At 60.2% G+C, this 26226-nt stretch overlaps 1 protein-coding gene across 2 annotated transcripts in view; it reads left to right on the top strand.

Moving 5' to 3' along the window:
* Positions 1 to 22930, top strand: part of IGFN1 (immunoglobulin like and fibronectin type III domain containing 1) — a 32405-nt gene extending 9475 nt beyond the window's left edge. Inside the window, exons 10-25 of one of the 2 annotated variants that reach the window (XM_070255867.1) lie at positions 876 to 1044; positions 2163 to 2435; positions 3151 to 3200; positions 9639 to 9756; positions 10247 to 10371; positions 11015 to 11156; positions 11510 to 11809; positions 12351 to 12650; positions 13204 to 13377; positions 14365 to 14493; positions 15909 to 16211; positions 17104 to 17192; positions 18395 to 18590; positions 19637 to 19936; positions 21163 to 21489; positions 22381 to 22930. In XM_070255867.1, coding sequence (XP_070111968.1) covers positions 876 to 1044; positions 2163 to 2435; positions 3151 to 3200; positions 9639 to 9756; positions 10247 to 10371; positions 11015 to 11156; positions 11510 to 11809; positions 12351 to 12650; positions 13204 to 13377; positions 14365 to 14493; positions 15909 to 16211; positions 17104 to 17192; positions 18395 to 18590; positions 19637 to 19936; positions 21163 to 21489; positions 22381 to 22394 — 3009 coding nt within the window. In that variant the 3' untranslated portion in view covers positions 22395 to 22930. Of the gene's footprint in view, positions 1 to 875; positions 1045 to 2162; positions 2436 to 3150; positions 3201 to 8030; positions 9757 to 10246; positions 10372 to 11014; positions 11157 to 11509; positions 11810 to 12350; positions 12651 to 13203; positions 13378 to 14364; positions 14494 to 15908; positions 16212 to 17103; positions 17193 to 18394; positions 18591 to 19636; positions 19937 to 21162; positions 21490 to 22380 lie in introns of those variants that run through there. The other variant, XM_023634532.2, reaches the window with a different exon arrangement.
* Positions 22931 to 26226: the final 3296 nt, after the last annotated feature.

The raw sequence follows: 26226 nt of genomic DNA on the forward strand, positions 1-26226 counted from the left end.
TGAGGTCATGCACGATGTCTCCCTCTCCCCCACTCCTCTGTGCCTGCCCCCGGCCTGTCCCTCTGCCGGCCGTGCTCTTACTGATATCCTCGCGGCTAAGCCCTTCTCCTGCAGGGAGCCCCACGCCCGCCCTGGGCAACTGCTGGATCCCCAGACCCATCCTGTACTCCTGAGCGCCCCCTTTCTCTTTTCCTTAGTTCCGTCTCTTTCTCCCACACGCGACATTATTTACTTAAGATGTTTATTACTTGTCTGTCTCCCAGATGGAACTTCAGCTCCCCGGGGGCAGGAATCTTAGTCTTATTCACGGCTGTGTCCCGAGCACGCAGACACTGCCTGGCACCCAGCGGGCAGGTGTTCGCTGTTGCTAATATGCACAAGTGGCCGATCCACCCAGACTGAGCTGCAGTGTCCGTGCGCCTTGATCCCTGGGTTCAGAGGAGCTTTAAGGACACTGAGAGCGCTCTCTTCCTCCCTCCGTGAATGAACGTCCTGCGCCCCAGGGCCTTGGCATGGACTCCCTGCCCCCTGCTCACCTGGCACAGCTGCCTGGGCAGGCGTCTCCTTGGTCCGAGCCGCGGTCTCGCCATCTCAGGGGCTCTCGCGTGACCCTAGCAGATGATCACTCCCCGGGGGCCGTCAGGGCCCATCCCAGAGCATTTATTCTCCTCCACCTCACACCGCCTGTTCTCCAGGCTCCAGGACCCACTCTCCACCCCCAGCACCCCCCGACTCCGTGCTGTTCCATTGATAGGTTTTCTGGCACCTGGGCCAGTGGGAGGAAACAGCTGGTTGTAGCCAGAGTGGGACTGGGGGCAGGAGGTGCTGGGGACCTGCCAAGGCCCCAAACCTCGCTCTCCCTCTGCCGGCCTCAGGATGGCGAGATGATCCCCTACGGCTTCGACAACCAGACCAAGCACTGTCTGCGGCATCTGGGGAAGCACTACCATTTCCAGATCAAGGACCTTCAGCCCGAGGATGCGGGCATCTACCAGGTCAAGGTGGAGGACACAGAGATCTTCTCCACGGAACTGGACGCCAGCGGTGGGTGGTGGTCCTTGCAGAAGTTTGGGGGGTGGGGCAACCGGGTCAGTGCCATGGGTAGGGGGACAGAGGAACGTGACAGGTCCCCCCTCGAGAAGACAGCTGGGGGCAGGAACACGTGTCCCGAGGGTTCAGGGATGACAGTCTCTTTCCGGAAGTCTCCGTGTCAGGCCTGTGGCCTCTTGGTGCTGAGCCGGGCTGGGTTTCAGCCGCGGATGTAGAATGCACACAGCGTGCCCCGCTCACAGACCTTCCACAGCGAAGTCAGATCAGGGTCTAAGTTCTCAGCCTGCAGATTCTGCCCCGTCTGAGGCTCGTCCTCATCTCCCACATCCCTTAGCAAGAAGCCCCGCCTGGGCAGACAGCTGGTGCCCACAGAGGCCTCTTTCTGCTCTGCCTCCCGTGCGCTCTCCCCTGGGAACTGTCACTTCCTCCCTCATCAAACTCCCTCCCGTCCTGAAGAGCCATGCACACGTCACCCTGGAGCTCCTGGAAGGCGGAGAGGCTGGGGAGGAAGCCTTGGGCAAATACAGCATAAAGCACACGGCTGAGCCGAGGCTGAGGGAACGGGAGGGATGAGCGGTCCGGCAGGCCTGGCCCGCCTGGAGGGGGCTTTGCGCAGCCTGGAAATGACGTGGCGTGGAGAAAGGACCGGGGCGTTTGGGGTCCACCGGACCCGGGTGTGAGTCCTGCCTGGGCCACCTCTTAGCTGGGTGAGATGGGCCAGTCCTTGAACTTTGGCGGGCTTGGTTTCCTAACCTGTCAAAAGGAGCCGTGAGACCTCAAGGTGGGCGTGAGATTAATAAGAGGCTGCACGAGAAGCGTCGGCGCTCAGCGTGCGGGTCTCCTTCACGCACCCCCCACCCCCAGATATGACCTTGGGTTGGGAATTATAGAATTCCAGAGCTGAAGGCAGTCTTTCTGTTCATAACCAAATTATAACGCCTCATTTGACGTGAGGGGACTGATCCCTGGACAAGGAGCTGGCCGTCCAAGGAGACACAGGAATTTGCGGCCAAGCAGGCCTGAATCAGCGTTTCTGAACTCCCAGCCCCGCGGCATCAGGTCCCGCTGGATCATGCTGCCGAGCTGACGCCCTGTTCCTCCTTTCCTGACAGCCATCCCCCCGCACGTGGTGGTCCCGCTGACCGAGGCCCGCTGCAAGGAGCGCGGCGATGCCGTCTTCGAGTGCGTCCTCTCTGGCCCCTGCCCCGACGCCGCCTGGAATTTCCAGCACCGGCCGCTCCGGCGCGGCAACAAATATGAAGTGTCTGTGTCCCCTGACGGGCTGACCCACCAGCTGGTGGTGAGAGGGGCCCGTTTCTCAGACATGGGCCTCTACTCGCTGAGCACCGGGTTCCACGCCTCCAGCGCCTGGCTGGTGGTTGAAGGTGAGCGGTCTGGTCCACCCCTCCATCTTCCCAGCCTCTCCCACGGCCAGGCCTCGGGGCCTCGGGGCAGTGAGGAAGGCCAGTGGCAGGGCCCTCTTCTGGTCAGTCATTTGCTTTCGATGACTCCTTCCCTCTCAGAGAAGGAGGAAGCCTCCTTTGCTCTATCCTCGACCCCGCGAGGCAGGCTCCCAGCCGGCCCAGCCCTCCTCAGTTACACCTGCTCGGGGCCACAAATCCAAGATGGCCCTAGGATCCTGGACAGGGCTGCGGACAGTGGCCTGGGCTCAGCGTGGACGAGAAGCCCCTGGGTCAGGCCAAAGAACACCCTTAGTGCCACCCTACGACCGAGGGATTTGGGTTCAAGGAGACCCCAGGAAAGTGTAAACTGGACATTTGTAAGGCAGCCGGTGGGGCAAACGGACCTTGTAAAAACCGCACGACGGGTCTGGCAGTTGGATAAGCAAATGACGTGTGGCTTTTATCTTTCCTCCGAAAGTCCTCGCAAACCGCAGAGCAGGGCTGGCTGAGCTGTGGGTACGGGGCTGGGGGAGGTGGTCATGGGACTTGTCCATCAATGTGCTGGCACTTCCTGGCTTCTTTGAGATGGTTGGCTTGCTTCTTTACTGGGGAAACTGAGGCACAGACGGGCACCTCGGCCTGATTCAAACGGCCTTTCCTCTTGTCTCTCTGTGGGGCCGCCGTCCGCTCACCAAAGCTGGGAAGGATAAAGACCTTCTGACCACAAGTGCTGACCACCAGCTGCAGGCACGAGCAGCCCAGACCTCAGAAGCAGAAGATTCCTGGAGCCTCAGTGGCAAGGGAGGGACAGCCAGGGAGCAGGGCCGCATAGGGAGCTCCCTTGATGGGGCGGGGCTGGCTTCCGGGCTCCAGCTCTCAGCCGGCCCAGACAGAGGTGGCCTTGATGGGCATGACTCCTCCTTGGTGGGCGACAAGGGGGCAGCTGACTCAGTCTGGGGCCCTGGGCAGGCAAGAAAGGGCTTCCTGGAAGCAGAGGGAGGCAGCGTCGCCCTTCCTGGGGACGGTCAGCTCCGCAGAGAGGGGGGCTGGGACAGGGGCCTTCCCGGGAGGGCCCAGGGACAGCAAGAGGGCCTAGAATCAGGACTGGACCTCAGGGAAGGTCAACAACAGGGTCGCGGCAGAGACGGTGATGGAGGCAGCAGGCTCGCAGGGGGCTGGGAGGCTGGGTCCGGCCGCCCTTGGGCTGGAGGAGCGGGGGGAAGATGGGAAGGAAAGGAACACAGAGAGGAAAATGGGAGCGAACTAGACGGGCACGGCCAGCAGCTCCTCTGGGGTGCTCAGAGGGGACCTGGCATAGGAAAGAGGGCCCTGCGGGGGTCTCAGTCTGGTCCTGCGGGGTCTCGGTCAGAAGAGGAAGAGATGGAGATTTTGCAGGGGGAGAGCCTGGCTGAGATGGAAGGAGGGGATGATCCGAGCAGAGCAAGGGGGAGAGGAGCAGCTAGGGCAGTGTGGGGTAGTGGGGCAGGCCTGGGGGGAGCTGGAGACAGCAGTGGGGCCGGAGGTCCTGGTGCCCTGGGGTCCCCTGGAGAAAGAGGTTCTAGCTCCAAGGCAGGCAGGGGCCGTGAGTCCGGGGGCTCTTGGGCAGGTAGTGATGCTGACCACGGGGAAGCAAGGGGCTTCTGGGGGTCAGAGGAGTCTCCAGGACAGACATCTGCAGGCAAGGACTTTTCTGGCAGGAAATTCCCCCTGGGGCGCGGGGGTCCTGAGGCCAAAGGTGAGGGCTCCCTGCTGGGGGCAGAGGATGGAGGCCCAGGGGCGTCCATGGGAGGGGGCAAGGGCTACAGAACCAGCCTTGGAGGCTCAGGAGGTCCCAGGGGCTGGGAAGGGGATGAGCAGGGGCTCAGGGGAAGGGAGGGCCAGGGGACCGCAGGGGCCTTGGGCGAGGCAGGCGATGGGTCCAGAAGCCTCCAGTATTCCCAGGGCTGGACAGCAGGTCAGAGCGGAGCAGGGGGCGCCGGCAGAATAGAGGCTGAGAGCGCAGGTCCTTGGGATGACACACAGTCCAGCCTCAGCAAAACTGGGGCCCACCACGGGCCGGGAGTGTGGGGGTCTGGTGGAGAGAAAGGGGGTGTGGGTGGTGCCCAAGTGACTGGGCTGATGGGGTCTGGTCAGGGGGTAGATGCCAGAAGCCACAGGCTAATTGGGTCTCCAGGCCTGGGTGCTCAGGGGTCAGGGGGGACTCTGGGAGACACAGATGGATTAAGAGGCCCAGGGGCAGTAGGATCTGACCCAGATTTCTGGAATGGTTCATGGGGCTCTGGAGGAAAAGGATCCAGGGGTGAGATGGGCTACAAGGATGGCTTAGGGGGTCCAGGGGGGATGGACTCCAGGTATGGTGATGGCTTAGGGTATTCCAGGGGAGTAGGTTCAGAAAAGGGGGCTGGTTATAGGGATGGCTCAGGGGGGCCAGGAGAAATGGGATCTGGTCAGGGTGCTGGTTATAGAGTCTCCTCTGGGGCACCTGGGGAAACCGAGTCTGAGGTAGGAGGTGGTTACAGACATGGCTCAGGGGTGCCCGGGGGAACGTGGTCTGGAGACAAAGATGGTTATGGTCCTGCAAGAAGGGGATCGGGGAGACTTGCTGGTATCAAGAGTGGCTCCAGTGGCCCTGATGGAGGGCCCATGGATGAAGCTGGGATGCATCCAGAGGCCAGGGATGTGCCTGGAGGCCAGGGAGATGCTGGCCCTGGGGGAAGGCATCGTTCTGATGGTGGCCTCGGGAGCCCTGGGAAAGCGGGGTCTGTGGGTAGAGGTGGCCTCGGGGCCTCTGCAACAGTGGAGGCTGTTGGGGAGGGACAAGTGGGAGCTGAACCAGGGGACTCTGGAAGAATAAGGCCTTGGGGTCAGACTGGAGATTACGGGGGCTTCAAAGCCTCAGGGGCTCTGGGGTCCTTTGGAGAAGGAGGCCATGAGGATGGCTCTGGGGGTCCAGGAGCCACAGAGCCAAGGTCTCTGAGGGCAGGGGGCAAAGTGAGTGATGGGGATGGGCCCAGGGGCCGTGGTGCTGGGGCCTCTGGAGCTGGAGCTGCTGACTGGGATGATACCAGGCGCCCCGAGGCACTAGCTCCTCACGCTGGGGCCGGCTCCACGAGCCGGGGGGCTTACGGGTCTGGCAACGCGCTGGGTTATGGGGATGGATCTGCTGGAGGCAGAACAGCTTATGGGGGAGGCTCAAGGGAGCTTGGGCCTGGGGGGATGGGGCCAGGGGGTGAGGCGGGCTTTAGAGACGGTGCAGGGGGCCTCGGAGGAACAGGGTCAGGGGCTGGACCGGGTTATAGGGATGGTATTGGGGGTTCTGGGGAAAGAGGGTCAGTAGACAAGGCAGACTATAGGAAAGATTTCGGGGGTCCTGAGGGAGTGGGTTTAGGGGGGCAGGCAGGTTATGGGGATGGTTTAGGGGGTCCTGGGAGAATGGGGGTAGGGGGTGAGGCAGGTTATAAGGATGGTTTAGGGGGTCCTGGGAGAATGGGGTCAGGGGGTGAGGCAGGTTATAGAGATGGTTTAGGGAGTCCTGGGAGAATGGGGTCAGGGGGTGAGGCAGGTTATAAGGATGGTTTAGGGGGTCCTGGGAGAATGGGGTTAGGGGGTGAGGCAGGTTATAAGGATGGTTTAGGGGGTCCAGGGAGAATGGGGTCAGGGGGTGAGGCAGGTTATAAGGATGGTTTAGGGGGTCCTGGGAGAATGGGGTCGGGGGGTGAGGCAGGTTATAAGGATGGTTTAGGGGGTCCTGGGAGAATGGGGTCGGGGGGCGAGGCAGGTTATAAGGATGGTTTAGGGGGTCCTGGGAGAATGGGGTTAGGGGGTGAGGCAGGTTATAAGGATGGTTTAGGGGGTCCTGGGAGAATGGGGTCAGGGGGTGAGGCAGGTTATAAGGATGGTTTAGGGGGTCCTGGGAGAATGGGGTCGGGGGGTGAGGCAGGTTATAAGGATGGTTTAGGGGGTCCTGGGAGAATGGGGTCAGGGGGTGAGGCAGGTTATAAGGATGGTTTAGGGGGTCCTGGGAGAATGGGGTCAGGGGGTGAGGCAGGTTACGGGGATGGTTTAGGGGGTCCTGGTAGAATGGGGTCGGGGGGTGAGGCAGGTTATAAGGATGGTTTAGGGGGTCCTGGAAGAATGGGGTCAGGGGGTGAGGCAGGTTATAAAGATGGTTTAGGGGGTCCTGGGAGATTGGGGTCGGGGGGTGAGGCAGGTTATAAGGATGGTTTAGGGGGTCCTGGGAGAATGGGGTCAGGGGGTGAGGCAGGTTATAAGGATGGTTTAGGGGGTCCTGGGAGAATGGGGTCAGGGGGTGAGGCAGGTTATAAGGATGGTTTAGGGGGTCCTGGGAGAATGGGGTCAGAGGGTGAGGCAGGTTATAAGGATGGTTTAGGGGGTCCTGGGAGAATGGGGTCAGGGGGTGAGGCAGGTTATAAGGATGGTTTAGGGGGTCCTGGGAGAATGGGGTCAGGGGGTGAGGCAGGGTATGGGGATGGTTTAGGGGGTCCTGGGAGAATGGGGTTAGGGGGCGAGGCAGGTTACGGGGATGGTTTAGGGGGTCCTGGGAGAATGGGGTCGGGGGGTGAGACAGGTTATAAGGATGGTTTAGGGGGTCCTGGGAGAATGGGGGTAGGGGGCGAGGCAGGTTATAAGGATGGTTTAGGGGGTCCTGGGAGAATGGGGTTAGGGGGTGAGGCAGGTTACGGGGATGGTTTAGGGGGTCCTGGTAGAATGGGGTCGGGGGGTGAGACAGGTTATAAGGATGGTTTAGGGGGTCCTGGGAGAATGGGGGTAGGGGGTGAGGCAGGTTATAAGGATGGTTTAGGGGGTCCTGGGAGAATGGGGTCAGGGGGTGAGGCAGGTTATGGGGATGGTTTAGGGGGTCCTGGGAGAATGGGGTCAGGGGGTGAGGCAGGTTATGGGGATGGTTTAGGGGGTCCTGGGAGAATGGGGTCAGGGGGTGAGGCAGGTTATAAGGATGGTTTAGGGGATCCTGGGAGATTGGGGTCGGGGGGTGAGGCAGGTTATAAGGATGGTTTAGGGGGTCCTAGGAGAATGGGGTCGGGGGGTGAGGCAGGTTATAAAGATGGTTTAGGGGGTCCTGGAAGAATGGGACCAGGGGGTGAGGCAGGTTATGGGGATGGTTTAGGGGGTCCTGGGAGAATGGGGTCAGGGGGTGAGGCTGGTTATAAGGATGGTTTAGGGGGTCCTGGAAGAATGGGGTCAGGGGGTGAGGCAGGTTATAAAGATGGTTTAGGGGGTCCTGGGAGATTGGGGTCGGGGGGTGAGGCAGGTTATAAGGATGGTTTAGGGGGTCCTGGGAGAATGGGGTCGGGGGGTGAGGCAGGTTATAAGGATGGTTTAGGGGGTCCTGGGAGAATGGGGTCAGGGGGTGAGGCAGGTTATAAGGATGGTTTAGGGGGTCCTGGGAGAATGGGGTTAGGGGGTGAGGCAGGGTATGGGGATGGTTTAGGGGGTCCTGGGAGAATGGGGTCAGGGGGTGAGGCAGGTTATGGGGATGGTTTAGGGGGTCCTGGGAGAATGGGGTCGGGGGGTGAGGCAGGTTATAAGGATGGTTTAGGGGGTCCTGGGAGAATGGGGTCGGGGAGTGAGGCAGGGTATGGGGATGGTTTAGGGGGTCCTGGTAGAATGGGGTCAGGGGGTGAGGCAGGTTATAGGGGAGGCTCAGGAGGACCTGGGGAAATAGGGTCAGAAGGTGAGATGGGCTACAGAGATGGCTCAGGAGGTTTCGGAGTAACAGGCTCACTGGCTGGAGGGGGATATGAGGGTGGACCCAGAGGCCAAGAGGCCCAAGGGCGCAGGTCTGCATCCTGGGCAGCATCAGAGGGGTCTGACGGTGGCACAAGCAAAAAAGATGGTGCAGAGAGGGGCAGGGGAGTTGGGCATGTAGACGGGACAGGGCCTGGGGTGGGTTCTGGGCAGACTGGAATACTGGGCACCGCAGACGGCACAGGACACAGGGGCCCTGGGGTGCTGGGGATGCCCAGAGGGCCACAGATCCTTCCAGATGGGCAGGGATCCAAGGGTGGTCTTGGGGCCTCTTGGACCCCAGGTTCTCCTGGGGACAGAGAGGCTACCAGTAGGAAGGGCAGGTCCGCAGACCAAGCAGGGGGTATGGGGACTTCTGGGTGTCTTGGTGGTCGAGGGGCAGTGGAGGGTGAGGCCTGGGCAGGGACAGCTGCTCTGGACTCTGGGCGTGAACAGGACTCCTGGAAAGCAGGCCCAGGGACAGAAGACAGGGGTAGAGAGGCTGGTCCAGGGGCACCGGCCCCTCAGGGAGCTGGGGATGCACTGCTCGGGGGCAGGAGAATGGGAGAAGGCTCAGGGAGCTCAGCAGGTGCGGGCCAGGTGCTGGACGGCAGAGGGATGCCCGGGGAAAGGGGCAAATCAAGGCCAGGGGCTGCTGATGGGGGAGGGGAGAGCCGTGCTTGGGCCCCAGGCCAGGAAGACCAGCGGTTTGGCCAAGACAGCACTGGTGCTGGGAAGCAGCTCCCAGGCTCCAGGGCTCCCAGTGCACTGCAGGAGAAAGATGCGGCTTTCCATGGGACCCATGAAGGACCAGAGGGCTCCAGGGGCTGGGACAGGGCTCCAGGTGAAGAAGAAGCTAGGGGGTGGAGAGGCTCAAGGTTCCCAGATAGCAAAGGTTCAGGTCCTGGAAGGGGCAGATCCAGTGGCCCAGGGGTCTCGGGTGTCCTGGATAAAGAGACTTACAGTGATGGGGAGAAGGGCCTCACCCAAAAACCTGGGGACACAGGACCTCAGGGAGCCTGGAATGGGCTAGATGGTCCATTTGGCATAAAAGACTCTGGGGACAGATCAGGGGGCATCCAGGACCTTGGAGCTCAGCCAGGCAAAGGGCTGAGAGGAGGAAGGGGGTCCCTAGGGGGTGAGGGGTCTCTGGAGGCTGAGAATGACAAAGCCCGAGGTCCAGGGGCCCTAAAGGAGTCTCAGGGATGGGGAGCAGCAGAGTCTAGCAGGTTAGACGGTAGGCTGGGTGCACCCAGGAACAGGGCTCAAACACAATTGGGGGCCGAGGCTGGAGCTGCAAAGAGAGGAGGAGCGGATGAGGCCAGAGGCCTGGGGCGGCTGCCTGGAGAGACGAGCAGAGGGGGCCTGGGAGAGGCTCTGCACCAGGACCAGCAGCAGGACCCCCTGAGCCATCCCGGCAGCAGGAGAGGCGGCAGAGAGGCCAGGTGGGACGCCGACGGCCAGGGGCGAGATGCCACCCAGAGTCCCAGATCCAGATACAGGCCTGATGCTGGCCGTTTCTCCGAGGAGGCCCGAGGTAAGTATTTCTCAGCAGGCTGAGTCCCATCCGATGCTGGGATTCCTGGGTCGGTCCCCATTCTGCCTCCAGCCCCAGGAGTTTGTCCCTCCAGTGTCCCCATTTTCAGGGATCTCTTCCCAACCCAGGAAGCAACCTCTTCCCCCTCCTTGGGGGGGATCCAGGCTGCCTGGGGCTCAGCGAGGTGTCCTGGGTGTGCATATTGACACCCTCTGTCCAGTGCACCAGAGCTGTTGGACTGACCCTCTCTGTGTTACACAGACTCCGTGTCTGTGTGACTCAGGGCCCCTCCATGCACCTCACACCCGCATCTCCTGCACGAGCCTAGGCCCTTCGGGAAAAACTAGGGGCCCGGCTTTGCTGGCACCGGCTGAGCCCAGTTGGCAGGACTTGGTGCCCTCCAGGGCACAGTGCGGCCACGGCCTGGGAGTCTGGGCCTTGGGAGAATCCCTGGGCAACCAGCCCCCAGACGCCCCCTGTGTCTCCCCAGGCCCCGCGGGCCACTTCTCCCAGGGCCTGGTCGACACGGAAGTGCAGTGGGGCGAGGACGCCGTGCTGTCCTGCACCCTCACCCACGACCTGGGTCCCGGGACCTGGTTGAAGGATGGAGTCAAGGTACTGCCACCCCAGCTCTGTGCTGATGCAGGTGCGGGGAGGGACGGGAGGATGGCGGTGCAGAGGGAAGGGGCTTTGCAAGGAAGACTTTTCTTTCTTGGCAATGAAGATTTTTCCTTCTTCATTTTACTCATCTGCCATGAGAGAAGTCTAAACAGCCAGCAGCTGGGTATGTTTAGAATAAACTGGGTTATAAAATGGATGTGTGTCCTGCCTGCTCCTCCCTCGACACACCCCTTGCCTTCCCACCTGCCATCCAGAATCTCCCCATGCCTCTCTCCCCATCCTTCAAGGCCTCGTACAAATGCGTCTTGTCGGCCCAACCAGACAGGATCTCTGGTCTCTCTGAAGGGCCCCTCTGTCCTCCATCCTGGCTGTCATCCCAGGAGGAAGGACACCCCAGGGCTTCAGAGCATGGCTAAGCAGGGCTCAGATCCCAGGTCTGCCACTGACCACTGAGATGGCCTCTGGTCTCCTCATGTATAAAGCGGGGTTAATAACAGCCCCCACTTTGTGGGGTTGTTGGAACAGCTAAATGGGATACTGAGCATGGACAGCTCTGGCACGTGCCTGCCGTTAGTAAAGGGCCCAGAGGAGCGGCGCCGGGAGGAGGTGACCGGCTCCTCTGTGGCCCTTCTTCCAGCTTGGTGCCCAGGATGGAGTCGTCTTTGAGCAGGATGGCCTGGTGCACAGGCTCCTCATTGCCCACGTGCAGGGCACCCAGGCCGGGAGGTACACCTTTGTCGCTGGCAGCCAGCAGAGCGAGGCCACACTGACCGTCCACGGTGAGGCCCAGCCCTGCTTCCGGCTCAGCAGACTCCCTGCACTGGGGCATATGCTCCCCTTGCCAACACCCGGATGTGCGGCTGGTCTGCAGCCAGTCTAATCTCATCCTGAGTTTGAGAAGATGCTTTCAAAAGGCCAGCCCACACCCTCCCCGTTCCGTGTTGGGACCTCTCTGTGAGGTCTCCCCCTCGTCCTTCCAGCTGCAGGGAAAGCCCCTTCACCCCGTTAGTCCTCTGGAGGTGGGGAGGGGTGCTCTATTCTTACCCAAACCTCCCTCTCCGGCTCCCACTTCCCCACCCCCCGTGCCCAGAGCCTGCCCTTCTTTGAGCCCCTTGCCCTGTTCTGTCTCTAGACGCCCCCGTCATCCCTCCCGATGTGACAGAGAAACTGCGAGAGCCACTGGTGGTCAAGGCTGGGAAGCCGGTGACAATGAAGGTGCCCTTCCAGAGCCGCCTCCCCGTGCAGGCTGCCTGGAGGAAGGACGGTGCCGAGGTGCTGGGCCGCAGCAGCGGGGGGCCCCAGGTGACCCTGGGGGACGACTTCACGCGGCTGTGCCTCTCCAGCGCCAGCAGGAAGGACCGTGGCCAGTACAGCGTGACGCTGAGGAGTGACGGGGGCTCTGCGCAGGCCGAGCTCACCCTGCAAGTCTTAGGTGCCAGCCCCAGTCTACTCCCCGCCAAAGCCTGGGGCTCCCGGGGTTCTGGGCCCTCCCTGCCAGCAGGGGCAGCCCCGGGGTGGTCCCCTGGCTCTGTTCCGCATTTGCATGCTAAGATCCGAACCTACCCTTACCGCGCTTTGTCCCCCCCCACAGACGGGTTAGGAAGAAGCAGTTTAGATAAATAAAGGGCTGGGCTGGTGCTGGGAGGAGGGAATGTTGTCGGCTGAGAGCTGATGCACGGGGCCCTCGGGAAGTAGCTGGGATGGGGTGGCGGCCCCCAGCCCTGAGTGGTGCCACTGGAGGGCTGAGCAGGTGCCCATGCCAGCCACTCAGGGAGTCCTGCCCTCTGTGTCACCGCCCCGCATGTATGTGCCTGTGCTGGGGTGGGGGAGACCAGGGGCACCTCTAGGTGATGCCCACTTGGGCACCCCACCCCACTGCCAGCTTATCCACCCATGAGGGGGGATGTCCCACACAGCTCCCCTCCAGCTCCTCTGACCCCCCCTTCTCTCCCTGCTCCTCTTGCTGGGTCCAGACAAACCCCAGCCCCCACAGGGCCCCCTGGAGGTGCAGGATTGCCAGGGGGCTGGTGTCTCCCTCCGCTGGCGGCCCCCGCGGGACGATGGGGGCCGGGCAGTGGAGCACTACATGGTAGAGAGGCGGCAGGCCGGCAGGAGCACGTGGCTGAACGTGGGCGAGCCCCCCGGGGACAGCACCAGCTTCACCGACGCCCACGTGGAGCGGGGCAAGAAGTACGCCTTCCGCGTGCGGGCTGTGACCTCCGAGGGGGCTGGGGAGGCCCTGGAGTCTGCGGAGGTGCTGCTGGCTCCTGAGGGTGAGAGGACAGGCTGGGGCTGGGGGTGGGGAGCGCTCCCGGGCTCCCCACCATGCGCAGAGGACGGGCAGGTCTGCCCTGGAGGCTGAGGGACACCAGACAGTGCCTGGGGGTCTTGAGGTCCTTCTAGAATACTATGGAGACCCCTTGCCTCTGCTTTGTTCGAGATCTGGCTGCCAGATCAGGAAGCAAGGTTGATGGGGTCTTCTCCCAGCTGTGGCTTTCCGGGAGTCGGGGATGGACAGGCAGAGCCACTGCCTCAGGACCCTCCTCCATCAGATGCCCCTGTCTGGAGCATCTCTCAGGGGACGTGGGGCCGAGGGGCCTCAGGGCTGGCTCTAGACTCCTAGGCCACAAGCTTCTCTGGTCCCGTCATTCCTGCCCCCAAACAGCCAGAACAGTGTCCCAGAGCAGGCTGGCTCGGCCCCCGGACACTCGCACAGGGAAGGACAATGTGGCTGTCCCCAGAGGCCCCGCTCCTCCCCCGAGATCTGCCCGAGAGCTGGCCCCTTTCCTTGGCCTCTGGCTGACCTGCACCTTCTCCGCCCCCCAGCTCTCCCAGGGCCCCCTTCCGCCCCGACCATCCTGTCAGCCTCCAGCAAGGCCATCACGCTGACGTGGACGGCGCCTCAGGGCCCCGGCAGTGCCCACATCCTGGGCTACCTGGTGGAGAAGCGCAAGAAGGGGAGCCACACCTGGACAGCAGCGCACGACCGCCCGGTGCCTGGTGAGCGGGCCTGACGGGGATTCTCCGAGCCTTCCCGGGACCCCTTCCCAGCTGCAGGGTCCCGTGGCATCGTCATGCCAGACCAATTTAGTACGTGGGTCTCCCCTGGGGCAGTGCTGCCCCTGGGGACCTTTGGCAATGTCTGGAGACAGTCTTAGTTGTCACGAGTGGGGGTCGGGGGAAGGTGGACAGTGGCATCTAGTGTGAAAGGCCAGAGAGGCTGATGAACATCCTACAAGGCACAGCACGCGCCCTCCCCACCCCCACAGCCTCAACAAAGAATTAGCTGAAAAATGTCAACAGCGCCTCCGAGTTTGGGAAAGCTGCTGTAAGAGAAGATGTCTTGGGATGGAAGCCAGAGGCGGAGCTGTTGGCCCTGGCCGCTCTCCTCCTGGCCTTGACCTCGGGCAGCTACTCCCCTCACTAGATCTTTGCTTCCTCATCCACAAAAAGGGGGAGAAGTGTCCCCCGCTCCTAAGATCTTCCTGGGGAGCTGCCTTCTGAGGTCAGAAAAAACAGGAGAGCCCACAGCAGGGCTCGCAGGGAAAGAGCAGGTGGGAGCGCCGAGCAGGTTGTCAGGAGACCCAGTTACCAGGAGGGCCAAGCTGCTCCGGCCCCAGTCTCGTCGTCTCTAGGAGGGAGCTGAGCTGAGGCCATCTTTCCGACTTCATTACGTCGTGGTTCCGTTTTATTTAAATATGACAACAACGCTGTAAGGCAGACAGAACCGGAGAGGTTCGGGTACCTGCCTAAGACCACCCGGCAAGTTGGTGGCAGAACCACAGGGCAGGGACTCGGGGCCCTGACTCACAGAGCAATGTTCTCCTCCCCTTGGAGAGAACGGAGCCACACCGGGTGGGCTGGACGGGGGGGAGGGATGCAGGCCCCGGCTTGGTCTTCTCCAGAACTCGGAGCCACCGAGCCGCCCGTCTCCCCCATCGCCTGGTCCCATCAGGGTGGGACTAATGTGGGGCGGGCTTTTCACAGAGAGGAAGTGGACCGTGGCAGATGTGCGGCAGGGCTGTCAGTATGAGTTCCGGGTCACGGCCGTGGCTCCCTCTGGCCCTGGAGAGCCTGGGCCCCCGTCGGATGCCGTCTTTGCTCGGGACCCCATGAGTAAGTACAGCACCAAGCCAGGAGGACGGGGTGGTGGTGGTGAGCAGGGGATGGGTCTGGAGCCGGTGGGACAGGACAGGCAGCCACAGTTCAGGGGCCGTCCTGAAGGAAATGGTCTGGAGGGCTGCAGGATAAAGTCCAGATGGCCTCTGTGGGGGGAGGCACATCATAGGGGCACAGGAAAGGCACGAGCCCCTGAACTGAGATCAAGCAGCCCCCCCAGGGGCCAGGCGGTGGGGATTACAACTCCTTGCCAAGATCACACCGCTGACCCCTCGGCTCTGGGCAGATCAGTCCCCAAGCTGCCCGTGTCCCAGTGCTGTAACCTACCACTCCCCCCATCACTGCCGGGAGGGTGAGGGGCCACAGGGAAACCTCAGCATCGCTTCTCTATCCAACGACTATTTGCTCATCCCCTGCAATGTGGCCAACATTGTGCAGGGCACCACAGGTATTCAGGCTGTTGGAATGAGTCCAGCAAAAATAGTTTAAGTTTAATTGACCAAGTGGCATCTTAGTGGTGGTCCCAGGAAGGGCAGCGTGTGGTCAGTGGATGGGAGAGGAAAGGGGACCCATGCATCTCACTCCTTGGAAATGGCCCCAACCTGTCGTATTTGATCCATCTTCCTCCTCCCTCATCAATGCTGGGAGGAGACAAGCAGGACGAGCAGTGTCCCGTAGTCGCCACCCCAATCCTACATTTTCCAGACCCTTGTTGCTAAGCGTGGTCCCCGGTCCAGCAGCACTGGCTGGAGGCTTGTTAGCCGTGCAGACTCTCAACCCTCACCCCAGACCACCTGAATCAGGATCCGTAGTTTTAACGACATCCCCCAGGTGATTTGTGTGCAGATTAACTCACTTCGTGCTTAGAAACGCTGGGGGGCTCTTGAAGGTCGCAGTGCCGTCCAATTGACAAAGCCCTTTGACACGCATCAGACAGTGTTCCCAAACCCCCGGGGGTGGGCAGGGCCTGTGTGATGACGCTCGTTCCCACGTCACAGGAGAAGAATAAGAACCGCGGGCCCAGAAGGCCGTCTTACTAGGAGCTTAGAGCTCAGAATAAAAAGGTAAAGAGTTCTAGTCCTCGTGGATCTCGGAGCCCGAGAAGTCATCAAGTAAATTCCAGCTTTCAGGAATTAAGGAAGGAGCATTAGGGGGAAGGGGTTGGTGGGTTGGCGAAGGAGTGGAATGAGTTGGGGAAGGCTTCCTGGAAGAGGCGAGCTGGGATCTGCGGTGCCCAAGTGAGGCAGGGGGCAGGGTGGAGTAAGGGCTTGGTTCCAGGAAAGTCTACACTCCAAATCCCTCGGTGAAAGAAACCCCCAGCCTCCCACAGGAAAACCAATGAATAGCCGCACGGAGTGGCCACCCTCAGGGAGGGTGACGCCATTCCTGACGTTCCCATGGGGCCTGGCCAGGACCTCCTGGGCCCGTGAGGGATCTGCAAGTCACAGACACGTCGAACACCAGCATCACCCTGAGCTGGGCCCGGCCGGACACTCAGGAAGGGGACGAAGCTCAGGGCTACGTGGTGGAGCTGCGCGGCTCGGACAGTCTGAAATGGACCCGGTGCCACACGGGCACTGTGCCCGGCCCCACCTACACAGCCAAGGGGCTCCGGCCTCGAGAAAGCTACTTCATGCGGGTGACAGCGGTGAACGACGGGGGCCCCGGCCAGCCCACCACCCTGGACACGTTGGTGCAGGCCGTGCCCGTCACTGGTGAGTGCCACCCCCCTCCTCCCGCGACAGGCCCTTCCCGGGAGAAGGCTCTGAGCGGCATCTGTGCCCTTTGCGGGCCAGGCTCCCCTTCCGAGGTTTGACGAAAGTGGCATTTCTTGAGCACCTGTGATGGACGAGCGAGGCTCTGGGCCAGGCAGGCCCTGCAGAAACGTTTCCTCATTACGACTCATAAAAATCCTACGAGGTTAATATTTTATCCCCAATTTACAGATAAGGAAACTGAGGTCAAAGGTACTTTGCCCTGGGTCTCTCCACCCGTATGTGGCAGAGGCAGGTTGTAACCCAGGTGGTGACTCTGACGTCCAGGCTCCCTCCAGGGTTCTTGGCTGCCCCCGAGGCTGGGCCTAAGAAGGCACAGGTGTTGCTCACAAGTGTGGTTCACACTCAGGGCCGAAGCCGCCCAGCTCCCTGTTACCTGAGGGTGGACCGTCCCACCCCTTGGGCTTTAGTTGCCGGAAGCAGCTGACCCGTCTTTGACCTGAGCCGACACTGGGCCACCCCAGCAGACCCTAGTTGTCACTGTGACACAAAGGAGATGAGTACAGTGAAAAGCACACAACACCTGGCGTCCAGAATCCCGGATCTTGTCCCAGCTCTGCCCCTGGCTCAGTTGGTCTCAGGCCTGGCACTTCCTGTCTCAGATGGGGGTCATCTCACCTGCGAAAGCAAAGAGCTGGGTCCATTTTTCCCTGTCCTGCTCTGTGCCAGCCTCTCCCCACCAGCTCCTGGGCCTCCCAACCGCCTCTCCTGTTCCTTCGGAGCCCCCCCCCAGCCCCCATTAGATCTCGGCATCCATTCGGCTGGCCCAGCCTTCCCCTCGGGGCTGGGCCCCAACTGCAGAGGGAGGTGACAGCCATCCTGTGTGTTCCAGTGTGCCCCAAGTTCCGACTGGACTCCAGCATGAAGGACTCGCTGACAGTCAGAGCTGGCGACACCATTCGTGTTCCTGTCCCCTTCGAAGTGAGTGCATCTGGCAGGGCGTGGGGAGGGGAGCCCGGAGCAGACAGGGAGCCAGACTCAGCCCCGTGGCTGTCTTGTCTCCCCTGGTCCTTTTCAGGCCCTGATCTGGGACCTGGGCTTGTGCAGGAAATCAGGCCAGCTGTGAGGAATGGGGTAGGGAGGGTCCTCCTTGAAGGGACAGCCCTCACCTGGCCAGTGGGCGGCCACCATGCTCCTGTGCACAAACCCCTCTCGTGGTAGTTTCCAGTGCTGCACCTCGAAACAAGGCCACCCGCTTTTCTCCACCTGCCCTCAGTCTGGGGGTTCAGAGGTCCTGCAGTGCGTGATCCCCTTTGACTTCAGAACTCATACTGTGCGGGCCACCACCTGCATGTGACTTAGGATGGTTCTCAGGCACCACCACGCATCTCTGGACGGACAGGACAGCAGTGCAGTGCCCGGTCAGCAGCCCAGACGGCCCGGATTCAAATTCCGGTGTCGTCACTCACTAGCTGTTTGACCGTGCACAAATATCTTAACCTCTCTGTGCCCTACTTCCTCCTCTGTCAAATGGGGGTAATAATAGTAACTTATCTCAAAGGGTTGCTCTGAGGATTCATGCAATTAATGCATTGAAAGCACGTTGATATAATTAATTGACTTCTTGACTCCTCAGAACCATCTGGGAGGCAGGACTGTTCGCACCCCTGTTTGACTCTGAGCCCCCTGTGCCCAGGACTGAGGGTCTCGAGGGGGATTGGTGGCATGGCCATCAGGGTCACCACTGTCCCCGGCCAGTCCTCCCGGGCTCCTGCAGGGATCCCAAAGGCACCCCCCCTTGGTCTTGGGCACATGGTGCTAGCACTCCCCTCCCCGTGAGCCCCGCTCACTCCCATCAGCCACGTCCCGCCCCCGCCGCAGTGGGAATCCAGATCTAATTATAGCCCCCTGCTCAGAGCTTCAACCAGCAGCTCACTGCTCGAAGAAGAAACTCCAGAAGTCTGTGTGGGTGTCACGTTGAGGACACTTGGCGTTTGTGCCTGACTTCGCATCCAGCCTCCTCTCCCGTCCCCAGCCGCTCCCTCCCGCTCTGTCTGCCTCGTTCGTTGCTCAGACATCCGTCCTCCCACAGTGCTCCTCTCCCGCTCGCCCCTCAGCCCGCCCCTCAGCCCAGCTCCCATGCCGTGGCTTCCACACCACTTTCCCTTCCCCTCATCTCCCAGGCTGCCCCCATGCCCGAGGTGACCTGGCTCAAGGACGGCTTGCCCTTGCCTAGAAGAAGCGTGACGTCCACCAAGGACGGCCTCACCCAGCTTCTGGTGCCTTCAGCCAGCCCCTCGGACGCCGGCCTCTACACCGTGGTGCTGAGAGGCCTGCAGGGGAAGGAGGCCACCCACAGCTTCCTGCTCCGGGTGGCAGGTGAGGCAGGCCTGGCAGGGGCTTGGAAACGGCTCAGTCACTCGCCAGGGCAGGGAGCTTTCCCTCTGGCCCGATCACAGGTCTCCGCTGTGCCCCCCAGGCCTGGGTTTGCAAAGGGATCGCCCCCCGCCCCCCAACCCTCCCTACGTGTTCAAAGAGAGAAAGGAGGAGAGGCCGACGGAGGGTCCCCAGGGGCTCGTTGCTCTTCTGCCTCGGGAACTCAGGGACAGCTAAGCCACAGCCCCTCACTGGACCCCAGCAATTCCTCATTTGGGGTCAGTGAGTGGAAGCGGTCACCACCAGCTCCTGACTCGAAAGAGCCCTGGGGGGAGTTGTCTGTGGTCCTTGTAGGAGATAAGGGCCGCCCTCCCCACTGCCACCGCCACCGCCACACGGGCCCCACCCCGAGGGGCTTCTGGAATATGGAATTATGCACTGACAACGGGGGCTCTGCGGCTCGGTCTCGTGAAAACCCCTGCTCTGCCCGTGTCCTGTGTCATTTTACTTACAAACCAGTGAATTAAAATGACTGTTTTGGGGGGGGCGCCGCCGGCCCGTGGCCGAGTGGTTAAGTGCACACGCTCCACTTTGGCGGCCCGGGGTTCGCCAGTTCAGATCCCAGGTGCAGACCTACACGCCGCTCATCACGCCACGCTGAGGCAGTTTCCCACATAGAAGAACTAGAATGACCTACAACTAGGATATATAGCTATGTACTGGGGCTTTGGGGAGGAAAAAAAAAAAAAGAGGAAACTTGGCAATAGATGTTAGCTCAGGGCCAATCTTCCTTTAAAAAAAAAAAAGACAAGCCCTGAGAATGGGGCTGAGAGAAAAACGATTCATTTGGAGTGGTCTCCCTGCTCCAGATGCAACTGCAGACCCCTGGCTGCGCTCTCTCGGGCCCCAGGTCCCTGCCTGCAAGTCTGCGTTCCCCAGGGCCCCAGGAGACATGGGGACACAGGGACGGCCACCCCTGGAGCCCATGGGTGATTTCAGGTGGCCCGCTGGGTCCCCTCAACGCGGCTCCCTGTGCCATCTGTCCTCAGCGTGCCCGCGGGCTCCCGGGCCCATCCGTCTGCAGGAGAACGTGCCGGGGACGGTGACGGCCGAGTGGGAGCCCTCTCCGGACGAGGGGGGTGACTCGCCGTTGCACTATGAGGTGTTCACGCGCTGCTTGGGGCTCGGGCCCTGGCGCCTCGCGGCCGACGGCCTGCACACCAACCGCTTCACCCTCCTGGGCGTCCTCCCGGGCCTCGAGTACCACTTCCGGGTGGTGGCCAAGAACGAGCTGGGGGCCAGCCAGCCCTCGGACACCAGCGAGCCCTGGTGCATCCCCCGGCATCGAGGTGAGTGTGGCGGCCGTCCCTGGAGCGAGCTCGGAGGCCGGGGCGGAGATGCGGGCGTGTGTGTCTCCCCTAGGAGCTGGACCTGGTGGCCAGCCAGACCCGGAGCCACTGCTGTGCCCCCTTCCTGCCCAACCCACTCGCCCGACGGCCTCTGCACCGTGACTCGGGGAGGGCGGGAGGGGCTGTGTGTGTCCTCGTGTCTACATCCTTTCGTGGCTTCTCCAGTCAGTGGCAGGCAGCCAGGTAAAGAGAGGTTACTGTTTCTCTGAAAAGAAAGTGCATATTAGTCAAATAGACGTGGACCTTCAAAGCAGCGTTACGCACAAAATTGGGGCTCTGTCGTCTGACACGCACAAAGAGCCGGTTATTAAGGCACCAGTTTTGGGGAAAGAAATCAGCTTTATTTTGCAAGATGGATCTGCAAGGAGGCAGGGGTCATGTGCCCTCAGATCTGTCTCCGGGATCCAGGGCTTGGGGCACAGTTTATAGGGTGAAGGGCAGGGTGGTCTGCAGTGTGGAGACGGATGATTGGAGGTGAGGAGAGGAGAGGTGACTGACGGTCTGCGCAAGCGGAGTCAGACTCCGTCCTCTTCATAAGACGCATGGTCACAAAACGGCGGCATTACCGTGAGTGGAGCGTGGAGTTTTCAGCTCCTTGACGTCAAGAGGGTCACTGACGGAGCATCTGCGCAGGCCCCGTTGATGGGCTGGTGGTCTCAACCAGCTTCAACTGGACGAGGGGTCTCGGCTCCTCAAAGACCGCTCTTAATTGCTCTGTTGATAAGATGAGGTCGGTTGAACTGGTCCTGGAGGGTCCTCGGTTACACCAGTTGCTGGAAAAAGCAGGTTATCACATCGCATCACTTGGTCTCTCTAAAATACAAAACCTCCGGAAGTTTCCACACTAAAACGTAGCCTGGTCGTCCGGAGGTGATGAGATGACCCTTGGTTCTATTCTTTCTCCTTTTGATTTGCTGTATGTTCTAATTTGTCCACCAGGAATGTGTGTTAGTTTGTAGTTTAAAAAAAAAAAAAAAAAAGCCCAAAAGTGTTTTAAGAAAAGGGGGAAAAAGTGAGTCAGCCGTGGGGGCCACATCTGCAGGTAAGCTGAGGCAGGAAGGAACGGGAGGTGCCTCTGTTGCCCTAGGACCGTGCCTCAGCCAGCCGTCCCCACCCTCTGACCCTCCTCTCTCTCTCTCTCTCTCTCTCTCCGGTTTTCATCGCAGACGCCTTCATGGTTAAGACTCCGAGGCACCGGGAGCCCGACCTGCGCCAGAAGCCCCGCTTCCTGGTGGGGCTGCGGGCCCACCTGCTGCCCCCGGGCTGCGAATGCTGCATGAGCTGTGCCGTGCAGGGCTGTCCCCGACCCCAGGTCACCTGGTACAAGAATGACGAGAGCCTGGCGGGCAACCCCGCGGTGTACAGCACCGATGTGCAGGGTGTGTGCTCCCTTATCATCCCCAGCGTCTCCCCCGAGGACAGCGGCCGCTACAAGGCGGTGGCCGAGAACGCGCTGGGCCAGGCTGTCAGCACCACCACCCTCATTGTCACAGGTAAGGATGCTGCCCTGACAGGGGGTCAAGCCGGCCGGTGGGGAGGGAGGGAGGGAGGAAAGGACAGAGGAGCAGCCACCTGCCTGCCTTTAGGGAGCCCTCAAGGCAACCCGTCCGGTCTAGAGCAATGGGGCGGGGAGTCAGGACACCAGCGCGGTCCGTCTGGATCTACAGAACTCTGCCCACTTACCCTGGCCATCCCCACCCTCCTGGGGCCTTGGTTTGCCATCTGTAAGATGCAGTATCTGGACTAGATCAGTGACCAGCAACTCGGCTTAAGGGGCCACGTAGCCCCCGCTTGCACTTCCCCGCGTGGCCTTGCGACACAGTTCGAGACTGGAGATGAGTCTCCTTCTGTGCTGCACCTTCATAAATACGCCCAGATGTGGACATTTGGTGCCCCAAAGCCGTGCCAATTCTCTTGTTGGTACTCTCCCTTCAGGAAAGCAAATAATCTATGTTAATAGGGAAACATTTTTCCTCAATAGGATTTAAAACATCTTATATTTTGAATAGCAAAAAAAAAAGGAACCCCTAGGCATTTTTAATTATTCAGAATTGACCTTTGTGCAAGACTGGCCCTTCGGCCCTGGACCAAACAGCTCTCCTCCCTGTGGCTTCTGTGCCGAGGCATCAGGAGGCCTCTCTCTCAGAGCCCAGCTTGAGCACACACACATCTGGAGTTGGGGGTGGTCGTGGTGGCCCAAGGGGCCAAGGAGGGCTTTGCCGGGGGTCAGAGAGCACATGGTGGCTGTGGATTTGAACCCATGCCCCATGATGGCAGAGCCCCCGGGCCTGACCCCCTTGCTGTACCACCTTCACCACTTGTCATGGGTGGGTGGCAGCTGCCCCCTGGGGACCAGCTGGCATAGCCCCGTCTCTGTCTTGCAGAATCCAGCCCCTAGCCCCACCTCACCCTGGATGGCCCTGCCCGGCCCCACAGCCACAGCATGACGGCAGATCCCCAAAGCTTCACTTGACGTCCACACCGGCCTGGGGAGCCAGTCCTGAAGGATGGAGAACAGTGGCAGTGCCTGGAGCCCCAGGGAGGCCGGAATGAGGGGGCCCCGGGAAGGTTCTGCCAGCAGAGCCTGGACTGCTGGGGGAAGGAAAAGCAGAAGCGGTGGCCTTCAGCCTCCCAGCCCCAAGCTGAGCCACTCAATAGGATGCCAGCGAGCCTCCGCGCTCGCCGCGTGGGTTCCCTGTTCCGCTTCAGGAGATCGGAGAGAAGCTGTCTGCAGGATGGAGGCCAATCCCCATTTGGGGACCCTTGGAGAGAGGGCGGGAAGAGCTGGGTGTGCTGTGACCACGGGGAGGGAGGAGGGAGGGAGGGCGAGGACCTGGGTGAAGACTGGGGCTGGAGAGCATGTGTGTGAGGCTGCTTTCTGTAGTTTTCTTCTTTAAAAGCTTAGGCTAATACAGGCAATCGTTTGCAAAAGAACTCAGGATTGGTGTGTTGGAGGAAAGGTCCCCAATGCAGAGCCCTCATACCAGCTCTGGCTGTGGGGATGGGTGGGTCGGGCTGGAGGGGAGAATTGGGTCAGAGCTGGGTTCTTCTGCAGCCCAGGCCGCCGAGGTCCCTTGGGGGGAGGGTGGGAGAGCGGAGGGTGGTGGAAGGGTCTGCCTGGTGGAGAGACCTCCCTTCCTGCCAGCCCCTGTTTCCTGTACTCCTCTGTCTGCCAAGAATCCTGACCTGATGGCAGCAGACTAGAGGATTCCCTGGGTGGGACACGGGGCCAGGGTTCCTGGGACGGCCACATGCATGTCACTCCCGGGGCTGGAGAGAGTCTGGGTTGGGGAAATCCTGCTCCAAGATGTGATCTCTGGGCCCCTTCAGATCCCGTGGGGATCTGACCCTCCCTCAGGGCCCCTCCTTGCCTTCTCCACTGTCCCCACTGCCCCTTGTCCAGACGGGATGGGGCGCGTCCCTTTCCTGGAAAGGACCCCTGTGTGACCCACCACCACCAGGAGCTGTCATTCTCCCTCATCCTCAAGCCATGGCCTCTGACCCTCCTGGGCTCCCGTGTTCCTGGGTCCCCAGGGACGGGAAGGAAGGTGACCCAGTGCCTGGTCGGGGAATGAGCCCCACTCTCCCAGGATGTCAGCTCCGGGACCTGGCGGCTCACCCAGTGAGCTGGAACACGGTCCACTCTTCACACCCCAGCTCCAGTCCGGCCTCCTGCTTCCACCGCCTCCCCTCACACGCACTGCAGGTCAGACGTGGACCGAGGGAGCGCAGGTCACAGGAGAGCGATGGAGCAGGGACGTCAACAGCAGCTTTCTGAGAAGTGGGCACGTGTGACCCAGGAGGAGCTTTCAGAATCAGAGAGAGAATTGCCCACCCGAAATAGACCAAGAGTGTCCCCCCAGAGGCAGGGGATGGACCACGTGACTTTTGTCTACCTGGGCCACAGGTCACTCCTGCCCCCACCAAGGAAACCCACAGGAGCCGTTGTCCTTGGGGGTCTCCTTTGCCCTCTTTGCTTTGCTAACAGCAGCCTAACTGGGGCCAAGGGGAAAGAAAGAGGTTCTGAGGATCCCACGGGCAGTGGCTGTTCCCCTGAGAGCTCTCGGTGCTACAGGAACCTGGGGCGGGCAGGGGGGTGAGCAGGGCTTCAGCCTAGAGTCTGCGGTGTCGGAAACAGGGAGAAGAGGTCTTGCACAGAGGGGTGACCTGGTGCCTGCGGCCTGCCTGGCCCTGAGCAGGGCTCAGACAGCAAGGAGGGGAGACAGACTTTCTCTGTACCGTGAAGGGTGGGCCTGGCCTTCCAAGGAGAAACAAGGACAACAGACTACCGGTGGTGGCTTCTCCACACACATTCACCCGTCGGACGTGCCTTAAGCAGGTGCTGTGCAGGGAGATACAAAGACGGCTCAGATGTGGGTCCTACCCTTGAGGGGCCCGCCTTCCAGAAGGAGGAAAGACTTCACACCAAGAGCCATCACCTAAGTAGAAAGTGATACGTACTCTAAGAAAGGCACCGGGAGAGTCCTGAGGAGCTCAGAGGAGGAGAGATGCTGAGGCTGAGAGCATCAAGGAGGGCTGCCTGGAGGCAGCAACATCTTTGAAGGCTAAATGGGGAGGGGACAGGCAGAGATGGAGAAGGGTGTCAGATGGGGACGAGCACAGGCTTGGAGGCGGGAAAGCACAGACTGGGTCAAGGACGGCCAGTGGTTTCGTTTGGACACCTGGGCCCAGGACAGTGGCAAGCAGTGACCTGTTTTGGGGACCGCAGAGTGCTCCATCCCGGTGCAAGCAAGGCCACGTGTCCCCGGGAGAGGGCTCCGTGGTTCTTCTGTAACTGGGGTACAATGTGAAGGAGAAGGGAGCAGTCCCGGGCATTCTCCTTCATTCCTGCATGAACCCCGCTGCCCTCGCCATCATCGAATCTGAGCATGAATTTAAGGGTTTGCGGACTAGTTCTGCTACTAACTAGTTGTGTGACCTCAGCAAGTTCTTTAACTGTCTGTGCCCCATTCTTCATTGGTAAACTAAGAATAATAGTTGCCCAACCCCAGGTCACAAAGGTTTGCTCCTAGAAGTTTCGTGATTTTAATTCTTACATTTAGACCTATCCATTTTGAGTTAAGATTTATACGAGGTGTGAGCAGGTCAGGCTTTCTTTTTTTCTTTTTTGGTTATCTAGTTGGTCTAGTGCCATTTAAAAAATAAATAAATAAAGATCTTCCTTTCCCCAGGTGAATTACCTCGGAGCCTTCTTTGAAAATCATTGACCAGACATGTGTGGGTCTATTTTTGGATTCTGGCCCCGCTACTTTTTTTCTTGTACAGAATTGATATAGCATCTTCCTTAAATGTCTGGTAGACTTTAGCAATGCTCCTCATCCCTTTGTGTAGATCACAGCTTCCACTTGGTGTTATTTTCCTTCTGCCTAAAGAACGTCTTTACCATTTCTCATCTGGCAGTTCTCTGAGCCATGCAGCCTCTCAGCTATCCTTGGTCTGAAAAGTCTTTATTTCTCCTTCGTTTTTTCCTCCAGAGTCTAGCAAAGAGATTTTTATTCCATATTTTGTCATATAAACGTTCACAGAAAAGTTGAAAGAATTATAAGTGACCCATATGTTGGGTTCTACGGTGGACGTTGGTGGGTTTGCTCTATCACGCATCCAGCCATCGATGCATCTCTCTGTTCACCCACCAACCGTCTTATTTTGGGATACCTTCCAAAGCAGGTTGCCAACTGGAGTACGCTTCACCCTTAAGCTCTTCAGCATAACAAAAGATTTTTTTTCCGGTATAGGGTTTGGCCACTAGAGGGCTTCCAGGTGCCATAAAGAGCACTAGAAAGTAATGTCCTAAAGTGTCACATCCTGGGGACATTCCAGAGTGCAAATGGCATCAATGAAAAGGAGAGAATCACCCTGCGATCCAGCGAGAAGGTTGTAACCGTTTGATCAGCGCCCTCAGACCGTCTTCCTCTTTTTACAGCCACTTTCGTTATAAAAGAGAAAATGCAACCTTGACTCCTCCTTCCTTCCAACGCTTTGCGCTGTTGAAGGGAACAATTCTTCAGATCGGTCTCCAGAAACCTGACGAAGTCAGGATGTTATTTGGATGATAACCAGGCTTAAACATGTGCCCATTTGTCGATTGCCACTTCCGTGAGGGCGGGCTGAGTAGATCACATCCCCAGGCATCCCCAGCAGGCCGTATAGATAGACTCGGCCAGGCCCATGTCAGTGCTCCATAAACACTTAGGGAAGGAGTGAAGTCA

This window comes from Equus caballus, chromosome 30, assembly GCF_041296265.1.
Source record: "Equus caballus isolate H_3958 breed thoroughbred chromosome 30, TB-T2T, whole genome shotgun sequence".
NCBI lineage: Eukaryota > Metazoa > Chordata > Mammalia > Perissodactyla > Equidae > Equus > Equus caballus.